General features: G+C 36.0%; 1 protein-coding gene across 1 annotated transcript; it reads right to left on the bottom strand.

Moving 5' to 3' along the window:
* Positions 1–315: 315 nt before the first annotated feature.
* GJE1 (gap junction protein epsilon 1) lies at positions 316–27,468 on the bottom strand. The gene is given in 6 exon segments (XM_045843570.1): positions 316–465; positions 467–627; positions 630–705; positions 1,248–1,442; positions 2,567–2,607; positions 27,366–27,468. Coding segments are annotated over 6 exon segments (726 nt in total).

Raw genomic sequence — 27,468 nt, 5'->3', positions numbered from 1 at the left:
CCACACAATACTATGCTCTATTAAGATACTGTGTATGAGACAACTCTGTAAAAGTTCTATTTAAACAGGAGTTAACATTAGTTCTATGTATATTTTCTAATGCATGACAAAATTAAAATAGAATGAAATGTTTGTTCAAGAATCCCTGACTTAGAACTTAGCATTATATTTTATATTAGACCTAAATTTCAGACACACTGAGTTTGAAGAGTAAATATTTATATTTGAGATTGAGATGCTCACTGAATAAGGTAAAAATAAATTAAAATGATGGCTAAATAACTGTAGCATGATAGTAGGGAATCAACCTTTGGGTCACTGCTTAATTAGAAAGCATAATCTAAATATGATCTCAAGAACCTCAGTAACACATACTATCATTGTAATTACAGTAAATATATACATTACAATGAGAAAACTGGTCTTCTCAAAGTGTTCTGGCCCCATGCATTTTATAATAGTCAGTTTTTTTCCCAGGAGATCCAGTATCACATAGTTAGAGAGGTTTGATTTGGAAACCAAAGAGGTGAATCTGAAGCCAAACTGATATCACCTCTAGACTAATTCTTACTAAAACAGTGGGATATAAATCAGTGTAGATGGGCTTTTGAATAAGGTGTTCTTGATGATGCTGTTACATGCAGCGTGAAGATGGAAAGTAGCACCAGGGACCAGGACAACCACTAGTTGTAAAGCCCAGAACACCTAAAGTATGTCAGAAATATCTAATATCTCTGATATCTATATATCAACATATAACCAAAAGTACTCTTAAAAATCACTGATTTTCAAGAGAAGCCAACTTAAAGATTCCAAGTTTTATAAGTCTTAGAAGCAATAAAAATGATATAATGAAGATAGTAATGCTTAGCATATCCTTTAATTCATAAGATGGTTAAAACTTTAACCATCTTAGTAATTGTGAAAATGTAGTCATATTTTAGTATCATCACCTACCAATTACTAATAATGATGAAGGACTTTATTTGAGTAGCTACCTGATTTCCATGTTCTAATCACAGGCCTGCAGTATAATTATATTGGTAACATGAACAGATCATAGAATGTTGGGGTTGGAAGAAACTCTCAACCCGCTCAAATGAACTTACCTGAAATAAACAGCTAGTTAAAAAAATAGTAGTAATGCTAGAAACAATATCTGTTAAGGTATTCTTTATCTTATTATGATGTTAACTTACATGTAAAAGGAAATTTTATGTAGCATAGAGGAAGGTTTATGGGCACACAGGAAACCCTGCTCGTGGAGTGATTGGCCTGAACTGGTTGTAGCAGAAGCGGTTCGTCTCCCTCTTGTCGGGATCACAGCTGAAGTGCAACGCCTCATTTCCACAGACCACAGAGCCTAGCACCCGAAGAAGGGACATTTGGATGGACCCCAAGAAACAGGTATGAAATTGACCGATCATAGTTGGAGGCTTCACCTGTTACAGTTTTAGGAGGAAAAAATCTTTTGAAAACAAATGTTAAAGGAGAATATTTTATGGAATTTGTTGCATTGTCACATTTAAAAAAAATTAAGATTCATGAGGTTTTGAGGCAAGAAAGAACCTTAGAGATCATCAAGCCCACTGTGAATCCTGCATTATGAGATCCCTAACCTCTTTTTACTCTGAAAATATAAATACAACAGTCAAACAGTGTCATGATGCTAATCAAGTGTATGATTTTGGAAATACTCAAAAAGCTTGACATTCATTGGATATCCCTAATCCTTTTGTAATAAAATTAAGAAAATCTTAGAATGTTTAGGGTCTCTTTTGGGAAAGTAAAAAACAAATCCAATATTAAACTCATATGTACTATCTTAGCAACCAAATAATGTTTATTTAATTGTCATTACAGTATATTTTCTACTTTTTTAATTGAATTGTGAGAGAGTGAGTTATTTTAAAACACTAGGAGCTAAAAGTACTTCCTGAAATATTCTAGTTATAGTTTTAAATTCAGAATATTTTTCAGACTATAAGACACACCATTTCCCCTCCAAATTTGGAAGGAGAAATGGTTGTTAATGATGCTGTTGAGTTCTGTTTACATTTACATTGGTGAAATATTATGTTATTTATATTTATGTATTAAATATATGTATTTATGTATTAAATATTTATAATTTATATTTATATTTATGTTATTAAATATTTTACCACATTTTATGCTTCATTTTTTCCTCTATTTTCTTCGTCTAAAACCTACGTGCACCTTATGGTCCAAAAAATAAGGTATGTGGTTGATATACAAGGTCTGGCAAAAATTATGCCCCCTTTTTATTACCAAATTTTTTATTACAAAATCATAAGCATGCAATTCTGTAACATAACAAGATCACACCAAAGCACACCACATGATATTTCAGGTGAAGTGTTCACATTAAAACTAAAAATTATCACACCCGTATTATTCCCCAACCAACCACACTCAAGCAGGCATTGATTCCGCCGGAGCCTGTAGTGTTCTCCATATGTAGAGGAATTTATTCACCAACATTCACAAAAATCAGTTTAAAATACACAGACAAGACTCATACAGTTTCTTTTATAATACTTACGCATCCTTCACTGAAGTTTTTGATGTCATTTAGAGACGTGTCTCAGGAGAGGGTACCCTGGCATCCCTGGAGGTTAATTCTTGACCTGCCTTGCCAGTTTGCTTCTGCTGGGATCAAACTCATGTTGTGTCCTGACTTTTACAGCAGGAATCACTTACCCCTGCACATTTCTCTCCCCTCCTCCTTCTTTTCTGCCTTTTTTTTACCCCATGGATCTCTGGGGCCCTAGGCATCTTTCTTATCTCTGTCCCAGAACAAAACAAAAACAAGGAAACAAAAGCCTGGGGCATGTGGTCAATCAACTAAACAGTCAGCACGGTCAGCAAGAGGCCCCCTGGGCAGGGGCTCTGAGCCCTGAATGGCTCTCAATTATCTGGGAGTTGCCTACATGAAAATCAGTGAACTCCAGCTTAGAGTTTTTTCAAACATGTCATGGCTTATTTTTTTTGGCTTCAATTTACATGCGTGTGAATGAAAACATACATGGAAAATATTCCTGATTCTTTCTTGTTTACTTCCATGGAATGGAACTAATTTCTGAGAAGTTTAAAAAATTGTAACCTAGGCTATGATAGTTATTACATTATTGAATATTATTGACATGTTGCTATAGTTGTCTTTCAGCTAAATGCTGACCACAGACATGGAAAAATCTGCAGTTAGAGCTCTGTTGTAAGGAAAAAGATAGGGTACTGCTAATCTACCCTAAAATGAAGCCAGGATCTAGCACAAATCATGTGAACGATTTCTCCTCCCTTTCTTTTGTCCTGCATTAGATACACATCATTCACTAGACACCGTTATGGGTGCTGATGGTTGACAGGGATCAAGAAGGATGAGTAGTCGCCTTCAGATGGATACATCTGCTTAATATCTTCCATCCACTCAGAATGTTACACAGCCAATGGTGGATCAAATCTGCCTTCTTCACCTGCCTCTCTGGTCTTTGTTTTGTTTGTGATCTGCGTAAGTAGTGACAAAGGCAACGTCATTGTTCTCCTCAGGAGAAGTGACTCATAACATATGTCACTGTAACCAATGGCCAAGAGACAGTGGCCTTGTTGAATCAGTGTTGTTCTTGATGGGAGAAAATAAAAAATGAGCAAGGTAATAATTCTTCAGAGCTCTCGGATAAGAGAGTTTGAGTATTTTTCCTCTCCTCAGAAACAGAATTACAGGTTTGCTGTATCTCGAGTTCTTCAAAGGGGTGTCTCAAAGCCAAAACAAACACTGGCTTGTGGAAAGGATTCTGCTTTGACTTCTGCTATTGTACAGCAATAAATATTTTTGCGTAGATAAATATATACTGGTGTCAGGCATGTAAACAAATCATCAGTCTTCTTGTGTTCTTTCAGAGACAAAATAAACTTGAATTGTGATTGCACATGTAGAAGAAAAAAATAGTAGTATCATTTTCATTGTTGGTATCTATGACAGACCAAGTAAATCACACCAGTCTTCCCCTTACAGGTTGTGACCCGGTTGAGTTGTAAGAAAAAGGAATATGGCAGAGAGGCCAAAATATCACCCAATTATGCTCTTATTATCTCAAAGATTATGTTGGAGGGTAGACTTGGCTTATCTCTTTTGGGAAAGTGTTATTCTTAGATGCATTAACGTGCTAAGAAATAAATGATGTATGCCCAGTTTTACCTTCCAAAATGTAAGGTAAACTCACCACAGAAGTTAGTAATTAATAGTGAGGCTCGCCTGACATGTATAGCAACTGGTAGGGCTGTTATTCACGGTAACAACCTGAGCTTCTTTAAATGCTAACAGTTGCAAGTTCTAAAAGCAGAAAAAGAGGGCCATTGCTAATGTGCAAGCATTTTTAAGTCCTCTGCTTGTTTCATGTTTGCTAATGTTTCATTAGGCAAAGCCAGTTAGTGCCAACTCAGATTTAAGGAGTAGCTTCTACCTTTTAATGGACTTGCAGGCACATTGCAGGGGTATGGGTGCAGGGTTAAAAAAAATTGCAGCTAATTTCATATCTTACCACACACAGTGTGTCCTCTGATCACATACATTCATATCTCCCCCACATGTCTTCACCCTCATCCCAGGATGTCAAAACTCTCATCTAATCATAATATTAGGGTTAAAGTTCAGGATATTGTTATTTGTATCACATGCCAATCTGAATATGAGTCAGATGAGGCTTCCTATAATCCAGACTCTAATGAAACAGGAGGAAAATTTATCTTCCACACAAGATCAATGTACGATGGTGATACAGGGGTGGGATGACTTCAATAGATACTTTTCCTCCAAAAATGGAAGAGCAGGAAGCATGCTTGTGCCATTAGTTCATAGTAATTCTGAAATCTTGCAGGAAAGATCTTGCCAGTTCTTCCTACTCTGGAGAGTGGGGAGTGATCCATGAATAAGTCACAGTTCTATTCCCTAAGAGCTTTCTCTAGTCTACCATACTCTACTAGAGCAGATAGGGAAAGAAATAAAGAAAAAACTTTCCTATAATAAAAATCTAATAAGGTATTATGCTTATTGAGTGATTTTATATGCTAATAAATGCTTTTAACAAATAATCTCCCTGAATTCTTACAACTCTCCAAGTATGCACTCTTGTGGTTCTATTATGCAGATGAGGTTTTGGGGGGTTAAGTACTTTATCCAAAGTCACAGTTAGTAAGTGGCAAAACTAGGCAGTGACAGATAATGAGTGGGTTGCTTATTGTCAACTGGTAGGCCATAGGGCACATGACAATTTTGTTAGGCTGATTGCTCGGGCCCTAAAACATGGGAAGTTAAGGGGAGATAAGCTCAGACTTTCTTTTATTCTGTGAAGAGCTCGGGGTTTTATCGGGGTACACAGCAGCTGGCCAGTGCTGTAGAACTGGGTTCTTACCCCATACTCCTGGCCACGTCTCATGTGAGGAGGAAAGGCCAAGCAGAGGGCTAACTGAATGGAATACGTGCCAGGGCAGTGCTTGAGAAACATGAAAGACTTCGCAGAAGTGAATTCAGCTAATGGTTCTCCCCCATTTGGCATCAGTGTGAGGAGGAAGGAGCATATGGTATTTAAGGCCACAGGTTCTGGAATCAGAGAAACTGTGTTTGAACCATAGTTTTACCTCTTGGCTTGATCTGAGATCTCAAGGAAATTATTTACCATCTCTGATCTGTCTTTCTGGTGGGGGATGACAATAGTATTTGCCTCATGGTGTTGCTGTACGTGGACTATTACAGCATTTGAGGGAACATTCCTCCTGTTGTTAATGAGAGCCTGAACCATCTATTATTTTATTTTAATTTTCCATTTTTATGTAGACTAAAGACAATTTAAAAATTAATGTTTTTCTTAAGCAAGGGTGAGTCACCACTTCTTAAATGTAAAGAACTTTTGTGCTGGCTAGAATATGAACAATTTATGTCTTTTTACAGTCTCTCTTATTTCTATCTCTGTTTAATCTTTTTTGAGAAGAGGTGACCCTTCCTACAGAGTCTGTTAAAATGCCAAGATATGAACTTTTGTTCAGCGAGGACTAGCGGGTCTGAACCCCAAGGATGCTTCAAGGAAATTTAATCATTAAAACTACTTCTCCCTACACCATAACATCGGAAAGATTCAAATTAAAATCACAACAAGATTTCACCTCACACCTATCAGAATGGCCATCAATAATAAATCAACAAACAAGTATTGGCGAGGATGTGGAGAAAAGGGAAGCCTAGTGCACTGTTTGTGGGAATGCAGACTGGTGTGGCCACCATGTAAAACAGTACAGAATTTCCCCCAAAAAACTAAAAATGGAGCTGCTTTTTGACCCAGCGATTTCACTAATGGGAGGGATATACCCTAAGAATCCCGAAACAGCAATCTGAAAGAGCCTATGCAACTCAATGTTCATAGCAGCATTATTTACAATGGCCAAGTGCTGGAAACAGCCTAAGTGCCCATCAGTAAATGAATGGCTCAAAAAACTGTGGTCCATTTACACAATGGAATAGTATGCAGCAGAAAGAAAGAACTCCTACCTTTTGTGACAGCTTGGATGGAACTGGAGAATATGATGTTAAGTGAAATAAGCCAGTCAGTTAAAGACAAATACCATATGATCTCACCCATAAGGGGAATCTCATGAACAGAATAAACTAATGAGCAAAATAGAACCAGAGGCATGGAAACATGGGACAGATTGACAGCGGCCAGAGGGGCAGGGGGAGGGAGATAATGGTGGAAAGGAGGAGAAGGGGCGAGTCAAAGAACATGTATGAATAACCTATGGATGTGGACAACAGTGTGGGGATGACTGTGGGAGCAGGGGGTGGGCTGAGCAGAGGAGGGTAAGGGGGAAAATTAGGACAACTCAGTAGAATAACAATAAAAAAAAAGAAATACAAACAGCTAAAATGAAAAAAGAAAAAAAAACAGTTTCTGTTCCCTCAGTCACAAAGATTTAAAAAATGACCAGGATATCTCCATCAATTTCCTGAGTAAATGGCCTAAAAGTTGAGGCAACCACATCAGCTTGCTTGCTTAAACTTGCAAAAAGCTTTTAACTTCAGATAGGGGAAAGAAGGTAAGCTCAGGTCCACCACCACTACTGCGAGCACGCACGCACACACACACACACACACACACACACACGAACTACTGACTTTATTGATCCCCACTATCTTCCAGTAGTACTTTTAACCCCGAAAGTCACAAATAGTCTTTGAATAGCTGTTCTTGGTGTCCTAAAATTTCTGAGATTAAAAACAGTTAAGACTTGTGTTTCAACTCAGAAAGCGGATAAACCTATAATATTGTGCAGAACCCAAGACAGAACTGAATGCAATAAAAGTATGGAAACACTATACATAATGGCTCATACATGAAAATAACATGAAAATGTTATTTATTCCTGTTGTCTATAATCTGTTTTAATTAGTACTTTATAGTTTCATGTATTGCTTCTAGAGTTATAATTCTTTATGTGTTTGTGCTTATTCATTCATTTTTTTCATCCAAGCAATACATATTCAGCACCTACAGAACCAGCTGCCCAACTGCTCTGTAGGTGCTGGGAATGTGCAAGAGTAATGTAGCCACTGTCTGCATGGAGCTTACAGAAAAGCCTATGCACCTACATTATGTATGTATGTGTATATGTATATATGTATGTATATAAGTATGCATATGGTTGACACATACTGTTGAGAATTTGCTTAAAATGAGCATTTATATTTAATCTTTCAGAATACAGTCATGGACTATTTTGGCTGATTTTACATTTGGCAAAACAGGGAAATGATCTCTATATAAATCTCCTCTTTAACATTCTTTGATTTCTCAGAACTTTGCATTGTTTCAGTAATTCACCTTGTCCTTCGTGAGACAGCTGATGAGTGTTGAATGGGATGGAATAGATATCAGGTTAGGTACTCAAAATAGTGTGTTTCACAGAAGGGCAGCAAAGATAAGGCAATCTGGAGAGCTGCCTCAAGTCATAAATCAAAATCCTTAGCCAATTCGCATCTCATTGAAATCTCTGACCTGCCAAAATTGTGTTTGTCTTTCTGCATGAATAATTTATATTTTCTGGAATGAAATTGGGTACTGCTTAGAGAAAGGGTCAATAACCAATGATGTTATTTTAGCCAAAGGATATAACCGTCTGGGTTGCATTTCCACTTCTCCAAAAGAAATAGCCTGGATTCTACAATATGTAAATAATTTCACAATTCTATGGTTTCATGATTCTAAGTATTATAGCCATACCGGGAGCTATTGTACTAGCTCTGAAATTTATTCTCAGTAATTTGTATTGTGACAGTAATTGCTTGAACTAATGGCAAAATCAAAGGCCTCATTTTCCTTTATGAGTAAGTTTATATTTCAAATATTTCTAAACCACATGATTTCTACTTATAGAACTCACTTGCCTTATTTCCTTCTCAGATAGTCTGTCCACATAGCCACGTTCCACAGGAGAACACAGTCTGTAAATCCAGAACACCCGAGTTTCTGTCTTTTTCTGCTATGTGAGCGTTCTGTGTTAACTGTGACTTTAGGCTTTTCCTCCTGTAAAATGGGGGAACTTATTCTTATTTAAAAGAGATATTGTAATTAAATAAAAGAATATATGAAATAACATCTAGCACAGCACCTGATATATAGCTGGCTTCTCAATAAATAGGATTTTCTTTCCTGTTTGAAAGACTAGATTCCTTGCATCAAGTTTGAGAGGAAGTACACCAAGTCGGTTAAAAACTGGGGCTGCAAATCAGCAAACCTGTTTGAACCAGTGCTTGTCATGAAAATGCCTCCAGAAAATAACCTAACAACTCGAAGCCTTAGTTTTTCTCCCCTGCTTGGAATTTGTTGAACTTTCTGAATCTATGAATTTGTTTTCAACAGATTATAGGGGTGGGGGGAAATCAGCTATTATTTCTTCAAATATTTTTTCTGTCCCCTTCCCCTTTGGTTCTGGGACTCCAATTATGTGTATGCTAGACTGCCTGCTACGGTCCTGCATGTACCTGATCCTATCTACATTTTTTTATTGTGTTTCACTGTAAGTAGTTATGCTAATTCCACTGATCTTTTCCTCTACAAGATTTCATTGGAAATTGATGCTATTTATGGTACATTTTATTTCTGGTATTTTAATCTCCGGGTCAGGGCTTCGTGCATCATTGCCCATGGACCACACACCTCCTGGAAAACACTGTTTATTGCAACAGAGTCGTGCCTGTTTAACTACATGTTGTCTAGGGCGGCTTTTGTGCTACGACATCAGAGCTGGATGGTTGCAATAGAGACCATGTGGCCCATGACTCTGCAATATTTACTGTCCGGCCCTTTAAGAAAAATTTTGCCAAACTTTCTAGAGCCAAACTGTCTTTAGTAGTTGAATTTGGGTCTTTTAATTTTCCATTTCTCTAACCACCATGTAAATATTTTCCTTTACCCTAGTTCCATCATTTCTGTCTTTTTTGTTTGTGTCCATTTCTAATGATCAATTTTCTTCTCACTATAGGTTATTTATTCCTGTTTTTTTTAACCTGATAATTTTTAACTGAATGACTGATATTTTCTTGGTTGCTGTATTTTATTGCCTTTCTTTCAATCATGTTAAAATTTGCTCTAGCATACAGACAGGTTACTGGAATTAGTAAGATACCTTTGAGGCTTGATTTAAGCATTGTTCAGGTGGGTTTAGATTAATTTGTAATCTAAAGGGCAGATTTAGGATCACAACTAAAGTACTATGCTTCTGAGTATTCTTCACGGTGTACATTGTATCACAAGGTCTTTCCGTTCTGGCATGTGGGCACTGACTGCTCTCAGCCTAGTTTATATTTCAGATCTTTATGGGTGTTTCTTTCTCTGGCGTTGGGACATTTTCCTCACATATGAGCTGATCAGTGTACAGTCAAAAGTTCAGTGGGCCCCCTGCAGATCTTCGGAGCTCCCTCTGGCTCCCTGCTCTGTGGCACTCTGCCTCCCAAATTCCATCCATCTTTGTCCCCTTAAACACTGACGATACCTTTCCATATGCTCAATTTTTCTGGTGATTTCAATTTATCACGAGGAGTTAGCATTATGCACTGTAACTAGATCCTTTAGATTTATTGGTTGGAGGGTTATACTCATCTTTCTGGAAAAATACTGAATTTTTAAATTTGCAGTTGCCCAGTTTTATTTTTTGCTTGCTGTGAAACAAGTATCTGTAGAGAGATAAACATTGGACAGCAAATGGTTTCTGTGACAATATTTCATAGAGAGTTAAACTCAGAAGCCCAGGCTTAATACTATTCCTTTGTCTGTGCTTATTCCCGACTTCACCCCAATTTCTGCAATGGACGTTCTATACGTCACCAATTTGTTGTAATTTTTCAACGTGGGACATAATGAGCAAGTGTAAATGCTTTTGTTGCCTGCCTCAGTGTGGGGAAAATTAATGACCGTTTTATGTTTGGCAAAGCGGAACACTCGAACTGCTTCTTAACGTCAGTGTACATTGAATCGTAGTTTGTATTATCAGTACACGGAGCATTCCTTTATTTTATGAAATGCACCTAGAATTGAGCTTTAGTGTATATAATTAGTCTTATATGAATAAACTCCAGATTATGGAATTAAAACTGTGCTCAATTTCTGGGCTATCATTAGAACTTCCGTTCCTTATTCCCTCTGTGACAAGTTACCAGAGAAAATTCATTGCTTTGAATAATAATGAGCTTGAGACAAATTTAGCCCTAGAAAGCTGATTAATGTATTGCCCTGTTATGAACACCTAATATAAAACCACCTTTGCTCCCTTTTACACAGAAAGCTTAATGTCCATTTTTCTATGAATCTCTACTTATTAAGTACTAAGATGTGCTAATTTATCTTTAAAATGTTAATACAGATCTTGGTATGCAAATGTACTGGAGCTGGTGAAATAGGAAACCATATGTGAAATGATTGTATTAATATGCTACTGATTATAATTTGAGTTTTATGAGTCATATGAACTAAAACTGTCACATATTCTCTGATCGTGTCAGAAGGAATGATTTTTCCGGCTTTATATGTTAGGGGAATATAGTTTTCAAGGTGTTGTGAAAGGTCTTGTGAATGTCTAGTGACCTTTAGTGACCTTATCATCACAGGCATTCTTGTGACGAATGGAAAACAATCCCAGTATTTACATTATTGTGATACAAACAATTTAAGATGAATCCATGTGCTGGAAGTTTCTAACGACACTTTTTATCTATAAAATACATATAAGGCTTCCTACCTTATTTTGGGTGAGGTGGCAGGTCTCTGATACTTTTGATCATGATGTTAAAAGTTAATTTGTTAAAAGCAATTATGGGGTTATTTGGTGGACAGTGGGTAAAATTTACAGTAATAGTAACCCGAAAGACGATATGCCAATAGATCTGTTAAAAATATGTAACACTGAATTATGAATGGAAACTTGAGTGGATAAGAAAATAAAAGAATGTTTAAATACACAGCTGAGAATTGCTTATCAAGGTCAGAGGACACCGATCTCGTGAAACAGCATCACCCTTTGGAATGTGTTTCCTTGAGTTGGTAGACAGAATGATTGGGGACTGACTGGTATCACAGATATAGTATAGAGATCTTCCACCGATTCCTAATAGGTCAAAATTCAAAAGCATTAGGGTTTCAATGTCTATTAAAAACCAACTGGGGTCTCATGACTGCTAGTGAAAATATGGCTGGAGGATGAGTCCTTCACAAATGACTCTAAAAATGGAACTCCTTGAAGACCTTTATCTGTGCCACACAAGGTTTTAACTCTAAACATCTCTTTATAGACAATTATTCTTTGTACAGCTTCTTATAGTAATTGTGAAGATATATTCTTTTGTGGGTGTGGGTGTATGTGTTTGTGTTGGTATATCTTTTTTTGTGGGATTAAGACAATGCAGAGAACAATGGTTATTAAAATTCTTTCTTTGAATAATTCTATTAAATTACAATTCAAGGTCTTTAAATAATTTTCATGGCCATTATCCCTATGTCAAATTCTAAAAGATCTTAGTGTTTCAACCTGATGTCTACATGGATACATATTACAGCTGAGAACTTTAAAAGAACTAATGTTTACAGGAAGACAGAGCAAAACTTTATTTCTAGTATAAATCTTCCCTCCTTTTCATTTCCACTACTTTAACACTAGCATAGTTCAGGTCTGGTATAATAGTCTCTCAATTGTCTTCTTATTGCCATATTACCTGTTCAAAAATTTTGCACCAAATGCTAGAATAATCATTTTATATATGACTTTATTGTTTCCCTCCAAAACCCTCTATCACCCTCCAAATCTTAATAACCATAAACCGCACACCTTAATTTAACCTTTTTTTTATTAAAGACTTTATTTATTTCTTTTTAGACAGAGGGGAAGGGAGAGAGAAAGAGAGGGAGAGAAACATCAGTGTGTGGTTGCCTCTCACATGCCTCCTACTAGGGACTTGGCCTACAACCCAGGCATGTGCTCTGACTGGGAATCCAACCAGTAACCCTTTGGTTCTCAGTCCAGCACTCAATCAACTGAGCTACACCAGCCAGGGCTAATTTAGCATTTTGAGTATTCCACAAGTTGGCTTTTTTCCATCTGGTCTCCAGTCCATCTAGAAAAATCTATGTTTCGACCACTTGGAAATATCTCCTATACATCAAATGTGCCTATTTTATTTTATTTTATTTTTTATTTTATTTTATTTTTTCCACTCATGGATCCTTCACATTTCCAAAAGGTCCTGCTTTACTCCTCCCCCCGACCATACACACTATACTCTTCATCTTCCCCATTAACATCCTACTTGTTGTTCAGACTAAATTTAAACTTCTTATGTCCATGTTCCCATACCTGGTCAAATGAGCTACTAGCAAACTTTTCTCTCTGAATTTTAGGACAGTTGGCAACATGCAGGACCTAATACTAGGCCACCCGACATCCTCGTATAATTGGAAAAACTCACTCCATCTCACAGACACACAACTCAGAGAACAGACAGACTCTAAGCGAATGAGAGAAAAGAAACTAGTTTTTGAGATGAGTGGATACAAAAATCTGTGTTACTTCTACACCACGGAATACTTTTACACAACGGAATACTACTTGTAAAACAGAAGGAAGTCTTACCTCTTGCAACAGCAAGGGTGGAGTTGGAGATTACTGTGCTAAGTGAAATAAACCAGTCAGAGAGTGACAAGTACCATATGACTTCACTTAGGTGTAGAAACAAGGAACTCAATCCTTGCAGATATAACTCCTTGACAGGCTGTAAGGCTTAGCAAATGGAGATTCATTTGACTTCAGTTCTCTTTTGTGTCCCTGTCTAGCTGGGTGACCTTGGACATATTACTTTATCTCTGCAGATTTAGTTTTATCCCTTGTGAAATAGGAATAATAACATGGAGTTCATAGTGTTGGCAGTAATATGACATGAGATAATGAATGTAAATTGTTTAGCTAGATATTTGACATATAAACCCTAATCAGTAAATAGTACCGACCTTTACAATTATTATATTTTATGCTACTGCCTTTAATTTCAGGGCTAGTGTGTTTTTGTCATTGAATTGAAGTTTCTGATATGAAAATTCAATATATGTATAGACACAAATGCACTTTTTTGACTGAAATTTTTGCTGATCATCATTATCAAGCCAGTACCTCTTAAATAAATATTAGCAAGACTACATTTTTTGAACTGCGATGCATTTTCATCTGCTGTTGACATTAGCTCGACATATACTGACATACGAGCCCAGAGAGAAAAAATAAATATGAGGAAGGTAATAGTACTATTAATACCCTGACCTTGACTTAAAATTATGATGGAATTTGAGGAAGACATTTGTTAGCATGATCAATCATCCTCATTCAAATAATAAGAGCACTTTCCATTTTCTGAAAGGCAATTTATGAAAAAATATCAGATCACTGACCACAAACATTTAAAACCCCCCTAGTTATGGGGGGGGGGAGGGGAATAGAGATGATTCTCATACAACCCCAAGGTAAAAGGCCTTGGCCTTGACTGATGGAGAGTACCTTCAAGGCGATAAGGTAATTTATTTTTTCAGCCTAGACTCATTCAAATTCTTGTTTTCTCTGGCACTATCGCTGCAGGTTATATTCAGTTGACCAACTTCATATCAGTCTTTTAACCTCTCCAGAGCACTGTGTAACTGCATATATCGGCTTCGAGTGGAGCTTTTCCTGTTTTGTAATTGGCCTCTTCATGCTGAGAAACCTCTGGGGGATCAGGAAGGACAGCCAGGAAAATGTGAATGTAGGAGGGAATGGGGCCAAAGGAAAATTCCTCTTAAACATTAATACATTTGCACGTGCAGACTGTGATTGACGTGGATGTTTTGGCCAGGCTTCTTTGCAATACAGTGAAGTCTTTAGGTGAAAAGAAAGGAAACACTTGGGCAAAATCAGCAATTTAGGCAAAAATGACACGTGTTTACATGTTTACAGACATTTGGATATTTCCAAATCAGTAAGCCACTTGTTTCACGGTTGGAGACTACAGATTAGAAAATATTCAGTGTGAACATTGTTTGATTCCCTGGTCCTGGAGTTCTGCCCGCACTAGGGGTATGGTCAAAAAAAGTGAGTGCGATGAATGTATTTAATCAGATATATGAAATTATTTTGTTATTAACTATGATGTGTTGTTTTATTATTTCTTATTGTTTTATCACTTTAGACAAGATCTACATAAAGGTAATGAAAGAACTAAAGCTTGTGAGAACTTTTCTTATGTGGAATCAATACAATTGAGTATCAATGAATCAACCTGATGCTTAACCACTAAGTTCTTCATGACTCTTAAATAGTTTCAGCAAAATCAGAAGTTTCAATTACCAGGTTTTCATAGTTCATATTCAGTGGTATGAGTCACTGCATTTTGAGGACTGAAAAGTAATATGATTTTTGCCCCTTTCTTTTTATTAGAAATGAAAAGATACTAACAATTTCTAAACCATCAAGTGCAGGAAATCTCTTTTTAATAAAATAAATATTTCATCTTTTCCAAATGCTTAGATCAATTGAACCTAAATTATCAGCCTATCTTGGTTCAAAAGTTCAGTTGCGCCATTTTAAAAATGTTTGGAAAAATATTAAATGAACTGAAAAGGTCATTTTATGGTAGGTTAAACTGTATAGAATATGTGACATTTTAAAAATTTTTATGGCTTCCAAATATCTTTCACATGCATTATTCTATATACTTATTATAAATCTGTGATATAGCTAGGGTAGGTATGGCTTAATATTCGTTTTCATCAAGGTAAAGCCTCTTTTAATCAAATTAAGTATTATACTTAATAAAATTTAAAGCTAACTCTTTTTTCTCAATTTCATTGTTCTTGGTGCTGCACTTATACTCAGGTAGCTTGGATGAAAAGGTAATGCTGGAGATATAATTATTCTATTGTCATCCTTTTGTTACTTTAATTTAACTCCTTTTTCATTTATACCAAATTGACTTGTAACTGAGACTCATGAAATATGACCAGCACTCAGTAGGTGGCGCTAATGAGACATAAAACACTGACTTGTCACCTATTGTCAAAGATTTACTCCTATAGTGTAGTGATAATAGATGTTAGGAGTAAAGACAGGATGATCCTACTGTCTCCCACATGAGGAGTGCTGATGCCATGTCAAATTATTTTAGAGATTCATACAATTTCTACTTTATACTGGTCTTGAAGATAACATTTAGTCTTGTTTATTTCAGAATATTTGAAAAATATTAAAACACCTTTTTCCACTGAAAACTAAGCCTAGTTGTTTGCCTGTAAGAACTGCCTTCCAGTTACATGCTGCAAGAGAGCCAAATAACCGATCACAGTGTGGTGATTCTGTGAAACACAAATATGGAATTCCAAGGATATTCTTAGGAGCTACTAAATCACAATAATTTATGCTCCTGTGTATCTTTGAAGGAGACCTAGCAGATTATTTTAGGCCAAGGGTTTCAAGTTGGAAAATTTCTTTTGATTTTTGGCTCTACCGAACATTCAGAATGAAAATCGGACGTACTGTGGCAAATACATGGATCTTTCTGAATAGGAAAATACTATTTAACTAGGAAGGACTGAAGTATGTGCTCACTTTGTCAATCTAACAACACAAATGACATTTGCTTTTGTGTTAGGTATCACCTTGTTGGTGTGCAAACAAGTTCTTTGAGTGATATCCCACTGGGAGTGAAGGAGCTGCATTTTAAATGGGAGTTCAATGGAATTTTTCCAAGAAAGAGCTAATGCCTATTCTCTGAAGTCACATTCCTACATGGATTAGATTATCACTGATATTTCTGGTATCCTAAGTTTTTCAATGTTTAACTTTCTTTTTCTAAAACCTCATGTCATTCCAATTCTATGTTCTAATTTGCATAAAGTAATTTCCTTTACATTTTTGTGAATCCTAACTGAAACCAATGGATGGATAAACCCCTTTCAAAGACATTTCCTCTTAAATGATGATGGTTAAGAGACTGCTGCTTAAGTGAAGGACAAGTACATTTTTTTATAATGGGGAACTCAAAGAAATTGCATGGTTATGTAATCAAAGCAACTTTTTCTTGTTAAGAAAATTATTCTTTTGGTTTTTATCAAATACCAGAAATTTGACTGTTGCATTTATTGCCTCTTCCCAACAAAAGTGACCTCTTCCCTGGCACCAGATCTTGTTGTGTGCAGTGGGTGGGCCAGAGGCCACTCCTCAATGAGCCGTGGTACCAGTATTCATGGGCAGAGCCATACCTCTTTTATCATTTTATAGGGTTGAGCGGAAATGGTTTCCCAAAGGGAGGCATCTTCTAAAACAGGCAAGCGAGTTCTCAGTGGGATTGTCTGAGAAAAATTTACTGCAGTTTCTGTCCCCACATGGTCCACAGTTGGGTCTGACTTATTTGTATTTATTCATGGAACCAAGCTAACAAGGAGAGTGAAGTGAGTTACATTCCCTGTTTAGAAACTTCCATAATTTAAGGGGTTCATAAATTCTCTACAAAGGGACGAAGCAGTAAATATAAGCTAATGATACCACTCTTCCTCCTCCTTCTCTTCTTCTCTTAACACCTGTATTGACACATAATTCACACTACACCCTTAACCCATGTAAAGTATACAATTAAATGGTTGGTAGTATGTTCACAATTGCACAGCCATCACCACAATTAGTTTAAAAATATTTCATCACCCACAAAGCAAAACCCATGCTCATTAGCATTTTCCCCATTTCTTTTCTTTTCAAGGATTTCATTGTTAGTCACTGTGTTGTCATTTATTAGGTATGTTATTTATTTATTTATTTATTTATTTATTTATCAATTTATTTATTTATTTATTGTCAGAGAGAGGGGAAGAGAGGGAGGAAAGAAACACTGAAGTATGGATTGCTTGCTATTGGGGACTGCCCTGCCTGGTCTCAGGATGCTGTAACTCCCTATGACTTAGGCTGAGTGAAAGACCTCCGGACCAGGAGCCACTGAGGAGACAAAACTTATTTCCCTGGCATGAACACTGCCTGTTCTAATGCCTGGCTTCCCTATTGCATGATTGGCAGTCAATGACGGGTAACAATTCTCTAGGATAGAGAATGAATCTAAGACAGACGCGATCATGTGGGCATGCCCTAAGGGAAGAGACTCAGGGGGCTGTGGAAATGATGGGGTGATGGACATTGACCCCTGCCCCCAGGCCTTTGCCAAAGCCTGAGTCCTTGAGAAATCCAAGTCTCCTGGCTGCCTTTGTCTCCTCTGGGAGACAGGGATGGTGCAGTCCAGAACAGAGTCTATGGACCCCCAGGGTAATCAGGTCTGAGACATAGAATATGAAAAACCCTGTGAGATCTGCTTGCTGGAGGATGCTCTTTAATTAAAATATGAAGGCCCAGGGAGGAAACGAAACTAAGTTTTTAAGTCCTGTAGTCTTTTTAAATGGTAAAACCCCAAAAACTCTGGCTTAGGTTCCCAGGGGGAGATCTGCCAGCGCCTTTCAAAAGCTAACTACTTGTAATTTGCAAAGGGCATTGGTATTCAAGAATAAAGATCTGCTTGGGAATGGAGAGGAGGCACTCTCCCCTCTGGAGAGAGTGGCCATTCCGTGTTTACTTCCTCACAGAAACTGCTTGTCTCTGTGTATGTCTTTCTCGTGTTTTGATGAGCCATCTGCAGCATTCCGTGCTCACTGCCAGTTGGTGAGCACACTTCAGCTTGCCTGTTGCAGGCACCCAACTGGGAACCTGGGAACCTGGCCGACAACCTAGGCGTGTGCGCTGGCAGGGATTGAAGCAGTGACCTTTTCGTTTGCAGGCCAGCACTCAATCCACTGAGCCACACCAGCCAGAGCTCCCCATTTCTTTTCATTTCCCCCCAACTCCCCAGTCCTAGACCACCACTGAAGTTCTTTCTGTCTCTGTAGATCTGCTCATTCTAGATGTTTTGTATAAATTTCATGCATTATGTTTCATATAAATGGAGTCATACAATAGCTAGTCTTTGTGGTTGTGTTCTTACCATAATATTTTCAAGTTTCCTCCATATTGTGACATGTACCAGTACATGATTTATTTTTAATTTCAAATTATATTTCATTGTGCAGATATATCATATTTTATTTATCCATTCATTAGTTAATGAACATTAAAGTTGTTTCTACTTTTTAATAATTCTAAATAAAGCTACCATCATTTGTATATAGGTTTGTGTAACACAAGTTTTCAGTTCTCTTGGATTTATACATAGGAGTGGATTTTCTGGGGAATATGGTACTTTTTAATGTAAGCTTCTGAGGAACAGCCAGATTGTTTTCTACAGTGGCTAAACATTTTAAAAAAATTTTTTACCAGCAAAGCATAAGGGTTTGAAAACCTCCACATCCTTACTAACACATATTTTTGTCTGTTTTATTTTTTTTATTATAGCTGTATTAGTGGCTGTGAAGTGGTCTTGATTTTCATTTTCCTGATGGAAATGTTGAGCATCTTATGTGCTGATTGGTCATGAGTACTTTCTTTGGAGATCTCTTTGGATTTATATATCTTCTTTGGGTCTATTCAGACTCTTTGTGCATTTTTTTAAATTGAGTCATTTACCTTTTTATTATTGAGTTGTAGAATTTTTTATATATAGTTTAGATAAAAGTCCCTTTTAAGTTATATGGTTTATAAATTCCATTCTGTGGATTGCCTTGAGAGTATTCTGGAAAGAAAGTATTCTTTCATACCTGATTTTAATAATTGGAGTCTTCCTTCTTTTTCTCTTGGTCAGTGTAGCTAATGTTTTATCAATTTACTGATTTCTTTAAAAAACAAAGTTTCAATTTTATTATTTTTTGCTGTTTGTTTTCTATTCTTTTTTTAGATTTTATTTATTTATTTTTAGAGAGGGAAGGGAAGGAGAAAGAAAGAGAGAGAGAAACATCAGTGTGCGGTTGCTGGGGGTCATGGCCTGCAACCTAGGCATGTACCCAGACTGGGAATCAAACCTGCAACCATTAGGTTCGCAGCCCACGCTCAATCCACTGAGCTATACCAGCCAGGGCTGTTTTCTATTCTTTATGTTATAATTGCTGCTCTAACCTTTATTAATCCCTTTCATCTGCTTGATTGCATAATTTTCAGTTTTTCTTATCTTTTTATTGCTTTTTGGCAATAGGCTAGATTATGGAATTTAGATTATTCTTCTTTTTAAATACAAGTGTTTAGAGCTATACATTTCTCTCTAAGCACAGCTATAAGAATACGCTGCGAAGTATTTTCATCTCAAAATACTGTCTAATTTCTCTTGTAATTTCTCCTTTGACACATTACTTATTAAGGAATATATTTAATTTCCACAATTTGTAAAGTCCCCCCATTTTTTTTATTGCTTGTGAATTTTATTTCATGTGGTCAGAAACATACTTTGTATGTGATTTCAATAAAATTAAAATGTATTAAAGGTTTTTTTATGTTCTAGCCTAACATTCTCTCTCCTGGAGAATGTTTCCTGTGTACTTGAGAAGAATATGTATTTTGCAGTTGCTGAGTGAATCATTCTGTAGCTGTTTGTTAGGTCTAATTGTGATGGTTTCCTAGTTGCTCTTTTGTGTAGTGATTTATACATTATTGAAAGTGAGGAATTAAAATCTCTAATTGTTATTGTTGAATTGTCAATTTCTCCATTGAGTTTTGTCCAAATTTGCTTCATGTATTTCGGTACTTGGTTATTAAATGCAAATGTGTCTATGATTGACTTTTTAATTTTTTTTTGCTGTATTGTTTTCATTACCATTTAGACCCCTTATATTCCTCTCCCTCCCAACAATCCCCACTCTGCTGTCCATGTCCACCAGTCCTTTTTCTTTTTTGCTTGATCCCTGAACCCCCCAACCTCCCCCTCCATAGCTGTCATCTTGCTCTCTGAGTTTGTCTCTCTTTTGCTTGATAGTTCAGTTTGTTAAATAGTCTTAATGGATTGACCTGTTTATCATTATAAAATGTCTTTCATTATCTCTAATAATCTTTTTGTTTTAAAACTTCTATTTTTTAATTAGATAGTTTAATCCATTCACATTTTATATTGTTATTGATACAGTCAGGTTTTATTAGACATTTTTGTATGTCTCAGATCCTTTTTTATTCTTTTGATCCTCTTTTATTACCTTCTTTTGTGTTGTATATATTTTCCAGTTTAACATTTTACTTTTTAATAATTTTTTTACCATATGTTTTGTAATATTTTCTTAATGGTTATTCTAGGCCTTGCCATGTATACATTAACTTATCAGAATCTACTTCAGATTTTTACTAATCTCATGGGAGTGACATGTAGCTCCTCTGTAGCTTCATTCTCTTTTTTTTCTGTGCTGATATTATTAGACATATTACTTTTATGTATGTTACAAACATAGTAACCCTTGGTTATAGTTTTTACTTTGTATAATAAACTGGAAAGAGAAAAGAGAACAAGTACTTACTTATACTTTGTTATATTAAATTTTCTATTTGACATTACTTGTTCTTGTGGGTTCTCTTTGTTTATACTCATGGGTTCATCCCATGTATTTTCCTTACTCCTATAATAGCCCTGCTCCCATCCACCAATGTTGTATATCTATCGTCAAATTATTTTACATTCCTACATATTATGGACCCAACAACACGATTATATGAATATTGTTTTTTTACAACTTCTTTTAAAAATAATTAAAGAGAAGAATAGGAAAAATACACATATATTGTCTTTTTAAAATACATTTACCCACTTTTTTTTCATGTGGATTTGAACTACTGTCAAAGCCACTGGCTTTCTGCCTGAAGAACATGCTTTATTATTTCTTGTAAGGTGGGTCTGTTAACAAAAATTCTCTCAGTTTTTGTTTTTCTGGTGATCTTTTTGTCTTTATTTTTAAAGGTGAGTTTTACTGGATGTAATATTCTTGGTTGACAGTTTTTTTCTTTTGATGCTTTTAAGATTTTATCTTTTTCTGAATATTTTACTTTGATATGTCTGGGTGTAGATCTCTTTGTGTTTATTTGGGCTGTTTTAAGCTATTTGATGTGTGCATTTATAATTAATGGTTTTCATCAAATTTGGGAAGTTTTTTGCAATTATTTTTTAATGTATTTTAAAAATATTTTATTAATTTATTTTTAGAGAGAGGAGAAGGGAGGGAGAAAGAGAGGGAGAGAAACATTAATGTGTGAGAGAAACATTGATCGGTTGCTTCTCACACACCCCTAGCTAAGAACCTGGCCCACAACCCAGGCATGTGCTTTGACTGGGAGTTGAACCTGCGATCTTTTGCTTTGTAGCCTGGCATTCTATCCACTGAGCCGCATTAGCCAGATAAATTTTTAAAATATTTTTATGTTCCATATTCTGTCTTCTAATTCTGGTACTCCTATTATGTATATTCTAGGATATTTACTGATGTCCTACAATTCTCTGAGTCTGTTCCTTTTTTCCACTTTTTGTACATCAGATTGCATAATCTCTACTAGTTTATCTTCCTTCAGTTTAAGTGACTCTTCTGCCAGTTGAAATCTATTTTTGAATACTCTAGTGAATATTATTCTAATTATAGTACTTTTCAACTCCAGATTTTCCATATCATTCTTTTAAAAACACTTTTTATTTTTTTATTGATATTCTCCATTTGAATGAGATATTATCATCTTATTTTCCTTCACTTATTTAACTACAGTGTTCTTTAAACATAATTTATGCAGTTGCTTTGACGTCTTTGTCTGCTGCGTCTGACCTCTGAGTCCTTTCGAAGGTAGATTTTATTGTCTGATTTTTTTCTTGTGTGAGTCACACTTTCCTGATATTTTGTATTTCTCTTAATTTTGTTGCAAATTGGACATTTTAGGTAATATCTTGCAGCAACTTTGTATACTGACTCTTCCCCACACTTGTTACTGTTTGCTTGTTTACTTGTTGAGTGACCAGGTTGGGCTATTTCACTGTTGCTTGTTTTCCCTGCATCCTGCAGCCTCTGACGCTACTGCTCAGCAGACACACTGTTGGGTATCTGTATAGTCACCCTAGGGTGAAGTAGTTTTAGCAGTGTGCTCTTTGACTTTCCCTTTTCCTGACCGTTTTCATTAAGCTTACTGCCTCTGTAAGTACAACACTGAGTTGTTAAGCACCACTAGTTGTTGGTTGATTGCTGTATTGTTTGTCATAATGTCTTGAGGTCATAAATTCCTCCTTAGTTAAACTAAATCCAGGCCTCTGCAAGAGTACTCTTTTTTTTCTTTTATTATTTTTGTTCAAGTACAATTGTCTCCATTTTTACCCCACCTTGACCCCCTCCCCCACCCATCCCCGCCTCCCATCGTTGAACCTACCCCTTTTGGCTTTGTCCATGTGCCCTTTACACATGTTCCTTGATGGCCCTTCCCCTATTATCCCCCATTATCCCTCTCCCCCATCCCCTCTGGTTACTGTCAGTTTGTTCTTTATTTCAATGTCTCTGGTTATATTTTGCGCATTTGTTTTGTTGATTAGGTTCTGCTTATAGGTGAGATCATATGGTATTTGTCTTTCACCACCTGGCTTATTTCACTTAGTATAACGCTCTCCAGTTCCATCCATGCTGTTATGGAGGATAGGAGCTCCTTCTTTCTTTCTGCTGCATAGTGTTCCATTATATAAATGGCCATCATAAACAAATCAACAAGCAACAAGTATTGGAGAGGTTGTAGAGAAAAAGGAACCCTAGTTTACTGTTGGTGGAAATGTAGATTGGTGCAGCCACTGTGGAAAACAGAATGGAATTTCCTCAGAAAACTCAAAATGGAACTGCCTTTTGACCTGGTAAATCCACTGGTGGAATTACACCCTAAGAATTCTGAAACACCAATTCAAAAGAATCTATGCACCCCAATGTTCATAACAGCACAATTTATAATAGCCAAATGCTGGAGGCAACAAATACATCAGTGGATCAAAAAACTGTGGTGCAAGAGTACTCTTTAAGACCTGTCTTTTATGTTTGCTCCAACCTCAAAAGGATTCTCCTTAGCTATCTTTCTCCACTTATAAACTTGTACCTGTGCTATGTTTTATTTTCTTGCTCTCACAGAGCTACCAGCCTCCTCTAAGTTTCGTGTCACTGTAATCTCCCTTGTTTTGAGGAGCGCCCTTCAACTTGAATTTACCCATACTCTATTTCCAATAAAGTCATTTCCCTTAGGAAGAGCTTTGGAGTTCTCTGTGGGGTCAGGGACTGGGACTTTTTTCTCTGAGTGACACTGCTGATTTATTAGCTGGGCACTGGGCAGGGGTGCTAATCTCTGGTCTCATTGGTTGCCTCCTCCAGCACAGCATCTCTCCACTACAAGCTAGCTGGGGTGAAGCAGGTTGGGGCACTGGTGTCCCCACATTTTCTTAATACTTCTCCCACTTAGAAGAAATGAATTCAAATTTCTTAACGAGTCTAACATGCTTGGTATGATTTGTCTGCTTTCTGGAACAGGATAACCACGGGGCATCTTATTCTTGCTAGAAGTTTCTATTCTTTGAAAGTGTCTGGAATTAATGGCAAATTCTGTTAGTGAGAGTCAACATGTAACCACAATAGTGTCTTTCCACTTAGCCAGTGTAATATTTTCTGTGGTTTTACAAATAGATATGAAATAAGTCACTCTGGTAAATCATGCTTCACAAGTCCACTGCTCCCAGGCCATTGCATTTTGTTGCAGTGATGCAGAGGCTTCAGCCAACAAAGTGTTTGCCTTTGCAGCAACCTAATGCAAAGATGAGAGACAAAATTACTGTCTTCGTAAACTTTCTTGCAAACTAGCAAAGTTATATTTATTTTTTTCATTTTGAATAATTCATTTATTAGCTTACTTTTTCAAATATTCCCATTCATTCTCTCATTCATTTTTATCATTTATTTTCTAAAACATTTCCTCCCAAAATAGGTCCAGTTTGACCAGTAGATTCAGTTTGGCGACTGAACTATCACTCTTTCTGGTGGCCCAGCTCCTACACATTTCCAGTCATGTGGGGTGACAAATCTGTATGTCTTTTATTGACTTTCTTGTCTTAACACTTCAGCTAAAACCTCTTAACAACATTGAGTAGGTGTAAGAGCAGACATCTGCCTTGCTTTTCATCTCAGGTGAAAGGCATTCCAATTTTCACCTGTAGGTAGAGGGCTCACTTCAGGGGTTTTTGGTAGCTTTTTAAAGTCATATCGATGAAGACCCCTTCTATTTCTTGTTTGCTGACAAGTTTTATTGCACATAGATGTTGGATCATCGCCAATGCCTTTTCTGCATCTGTTGAGATGTTAATGTGGTTTTTCTTTCTTAATATAACATAGTGAATCACACTGGCTTTTGAAATGATAAGTCAATGGTGCAATCCAGGGATAAACTCTCCTTAGTTATGATATATTATCCTTTCTTAAAGACATACTATTGGATTTGATTTGCTAAAATTTTGTTAAGAATTTTCCTATCCATGTGCGTGAGAAATTCTGGTAGTTTTTTTTTTTTCATGGTAATATCCATGTCTGATTTTAGTATCAGAGTAATGCCAGCCTCACAGAATGAGCTGGGAAATATTCCCTTCTCTTCCATTTTATAAAGGATTTTGTTTAAGATCAAATCACTCCCTCATAATTTTCTCCTGATTTATTTTCTTATAGCATTTAATCTTACTTTTTTCTTTACTTACTTTTATGATCTTTGTTTAAAATTGGCATTATTTCTTTCACAAATATTCCGTAGAATTCATCAGGGATGTCTTATGGACCCAGAATGTTCTTTGTGGGGAAGTTTTCAAACTTAGTAACCTATGTCATATAAGACTATACAGGTTATTAATTTATTTTTATGTTGGCTTTGGTAATTTGTTTCTTTCCAAAGGAATTTGTCCATTTCTTCGCAGCTGTCGAATTTATTGTCATAAAGTTATTTATTATATTGTATATATTTTTAACATATCTATAGAATGTATTGATTTCCTATCTTTAATTACTAGTATTTCTCATTTGTGTCTTCTCTCTTTATTCTGACAAGTCTGGATATAAGCATATCAATTTTATTGATCTCAAATAATCAGCTTCTGATTTAATTGATGTTTTTATTGTTCTTTTGTTTTATATTTCATTAAATTTGCTTTTCCTGTATGTCTCTTCTTTTACTTACTTTGGGTTTAATTTGCTATGTTGTTCTAGATTTTTAAGATATAAGCTAAAGTCATTGATTCTGTTCTGTTCCAGGCATTTAGTGCTGTAAGTCTCCCTCTCATCACTCCTTTGCTTGTATTGTGCGAACTTACTTAGATTGTGGTTTTTTTTCATTAACTGGGAATTACATTCTAGTTGCCTTTTGATTTACTCTTTGCATAAATGTTTTGGAAATGTTTTACTTATTTTATACAGATTTTAGGATTTTCCAAATAACCTTTCATTATGGAGTTCTAATTTAATTTCTTTGCTGTCATTTAACATATTTTTAGATTTTCAATTTTTTTTACTTATTGAAATTTTTTTCCTATGGCCCAGAATGTTTTATCATTCTATATGTTCTGTATGCAATAGAAAAGGATTACACATTGCTATTGTTCAGCAAAGTACTTTATAAGTGCTAATTAAAGTGAGTTGATGGTATTGCTATCAACCTACATAGCCTGATTATCCTAGGCAGTTTGTCCCAGTCAATGTTCAAATAATACTATACCACTTACTATATAGGTAAGAACCTTATGAGAACATACTTGCATTTCCCTTTTTCTTTCTTTGTTCTATTATTATCATATGTTTTACTTCTGTAGATGTTATAATTCACACACACACTATATATATTTGTATATATATATTACTTCTGCTTACTCAATTATCTTTTAGAGAGATTTAAATCATAAGAAATTCTTTTATATATTTACCATTTACATTTTTTTTTGTATTTGCAGATAAAGATAGAATCATTTTACTTAGAAGTCTGAAGAACTTCTTTTAGCTTTTTAGTATGGGTCTGCTAGTTATAAATCTTGGAGCTTTTGTAAGTGTGAAAAATTATGTTTTTAACCTATGTTTTTATTATTATTATATTTTTTATTTTTGTACAATTACAGTTGTCCCCATTCCCCTCCTCCATTACTCTTCCCTGCCCTACACACTCCCCACCTCCCACACTCAATCCTCCCCTCCACCTCGTTTTTGTCCATGGGTCCTTCATACATGTTCCTCGGCTAGACCCTTTCCCTTCTGTCCCCCATTGACCCCCTTCCCCTCCCTTCTGGCCACGTCTTTATTATTTCCATGTCTCTTTTAACCTGTGTCTTTTAAAGATACTTTGAGTGTAAAATTTTAAGTAATATTTTCTTTTCTTTTAGTGTTTTAAACATACTTTTCTACTGTCTTGGGGCTTGCATTGTTTCCAGTAAAAGATCTCCTGTCATTGTTTTATTTGTGTCTCTGCACAAGTTTGTTTATTATTTTATTTACATTACTGACTGATAGTAATATTTTTTCTTTGTCATTGTGATTTTGTTATGCTTGGTGGAATTTTTTAAGTCATGGGTATAGTTTAAAAGAAATGAAAACAGACTCAAGTAAGACTTCTTTTGACACTAAAATATAAAGCAGATAATCCTATCAAGTAGTTTTCACAGACATAAATATCTAGATAGAGTGCAGCACATTATTAGATAAATATAATTTTTGTCATATTTTTCTTCTTAAAAATCAGACTTTACTTTTAGATCAGTTTTAAAAGCAGTTTTAGGTTCACAAAAAAGGAGTGAAAGGTACAGAGATTTCCTATACATTCTCTTCCCGCACCGCAGCCTCCCGCACTGTCAATATCCTGCACGGAGTGACACATTTGTTGTGATGAGTGGGCCTGCGTTGCCACAGCATCATCACCCATAGGCCAAATTTGCAT

This window comes from Phyllostomus hastatus, unplaced genomic scaffold (genome assembly GCF_019186645.2).
Source record: "Phyllostomus hastatus isolate PE091 unplaced genomic scaffold, TTU_PhHast_1.1 phas_contig_40, whole genome shotgun sequence".
Classification (NCBI taxonomy): domain Eukaryota; kingdom Metazoa; phylum Chordata; class Mammalia; order Chiroptera; family Phyllostomidae; genus Phyllostomus; species Phyllostomus hastatus.
The sequence above is the reverse complement of the archived record's forward strand: the minus strand, read 5'-3'. Positions and strand labels throughout refer to the sequence as shown.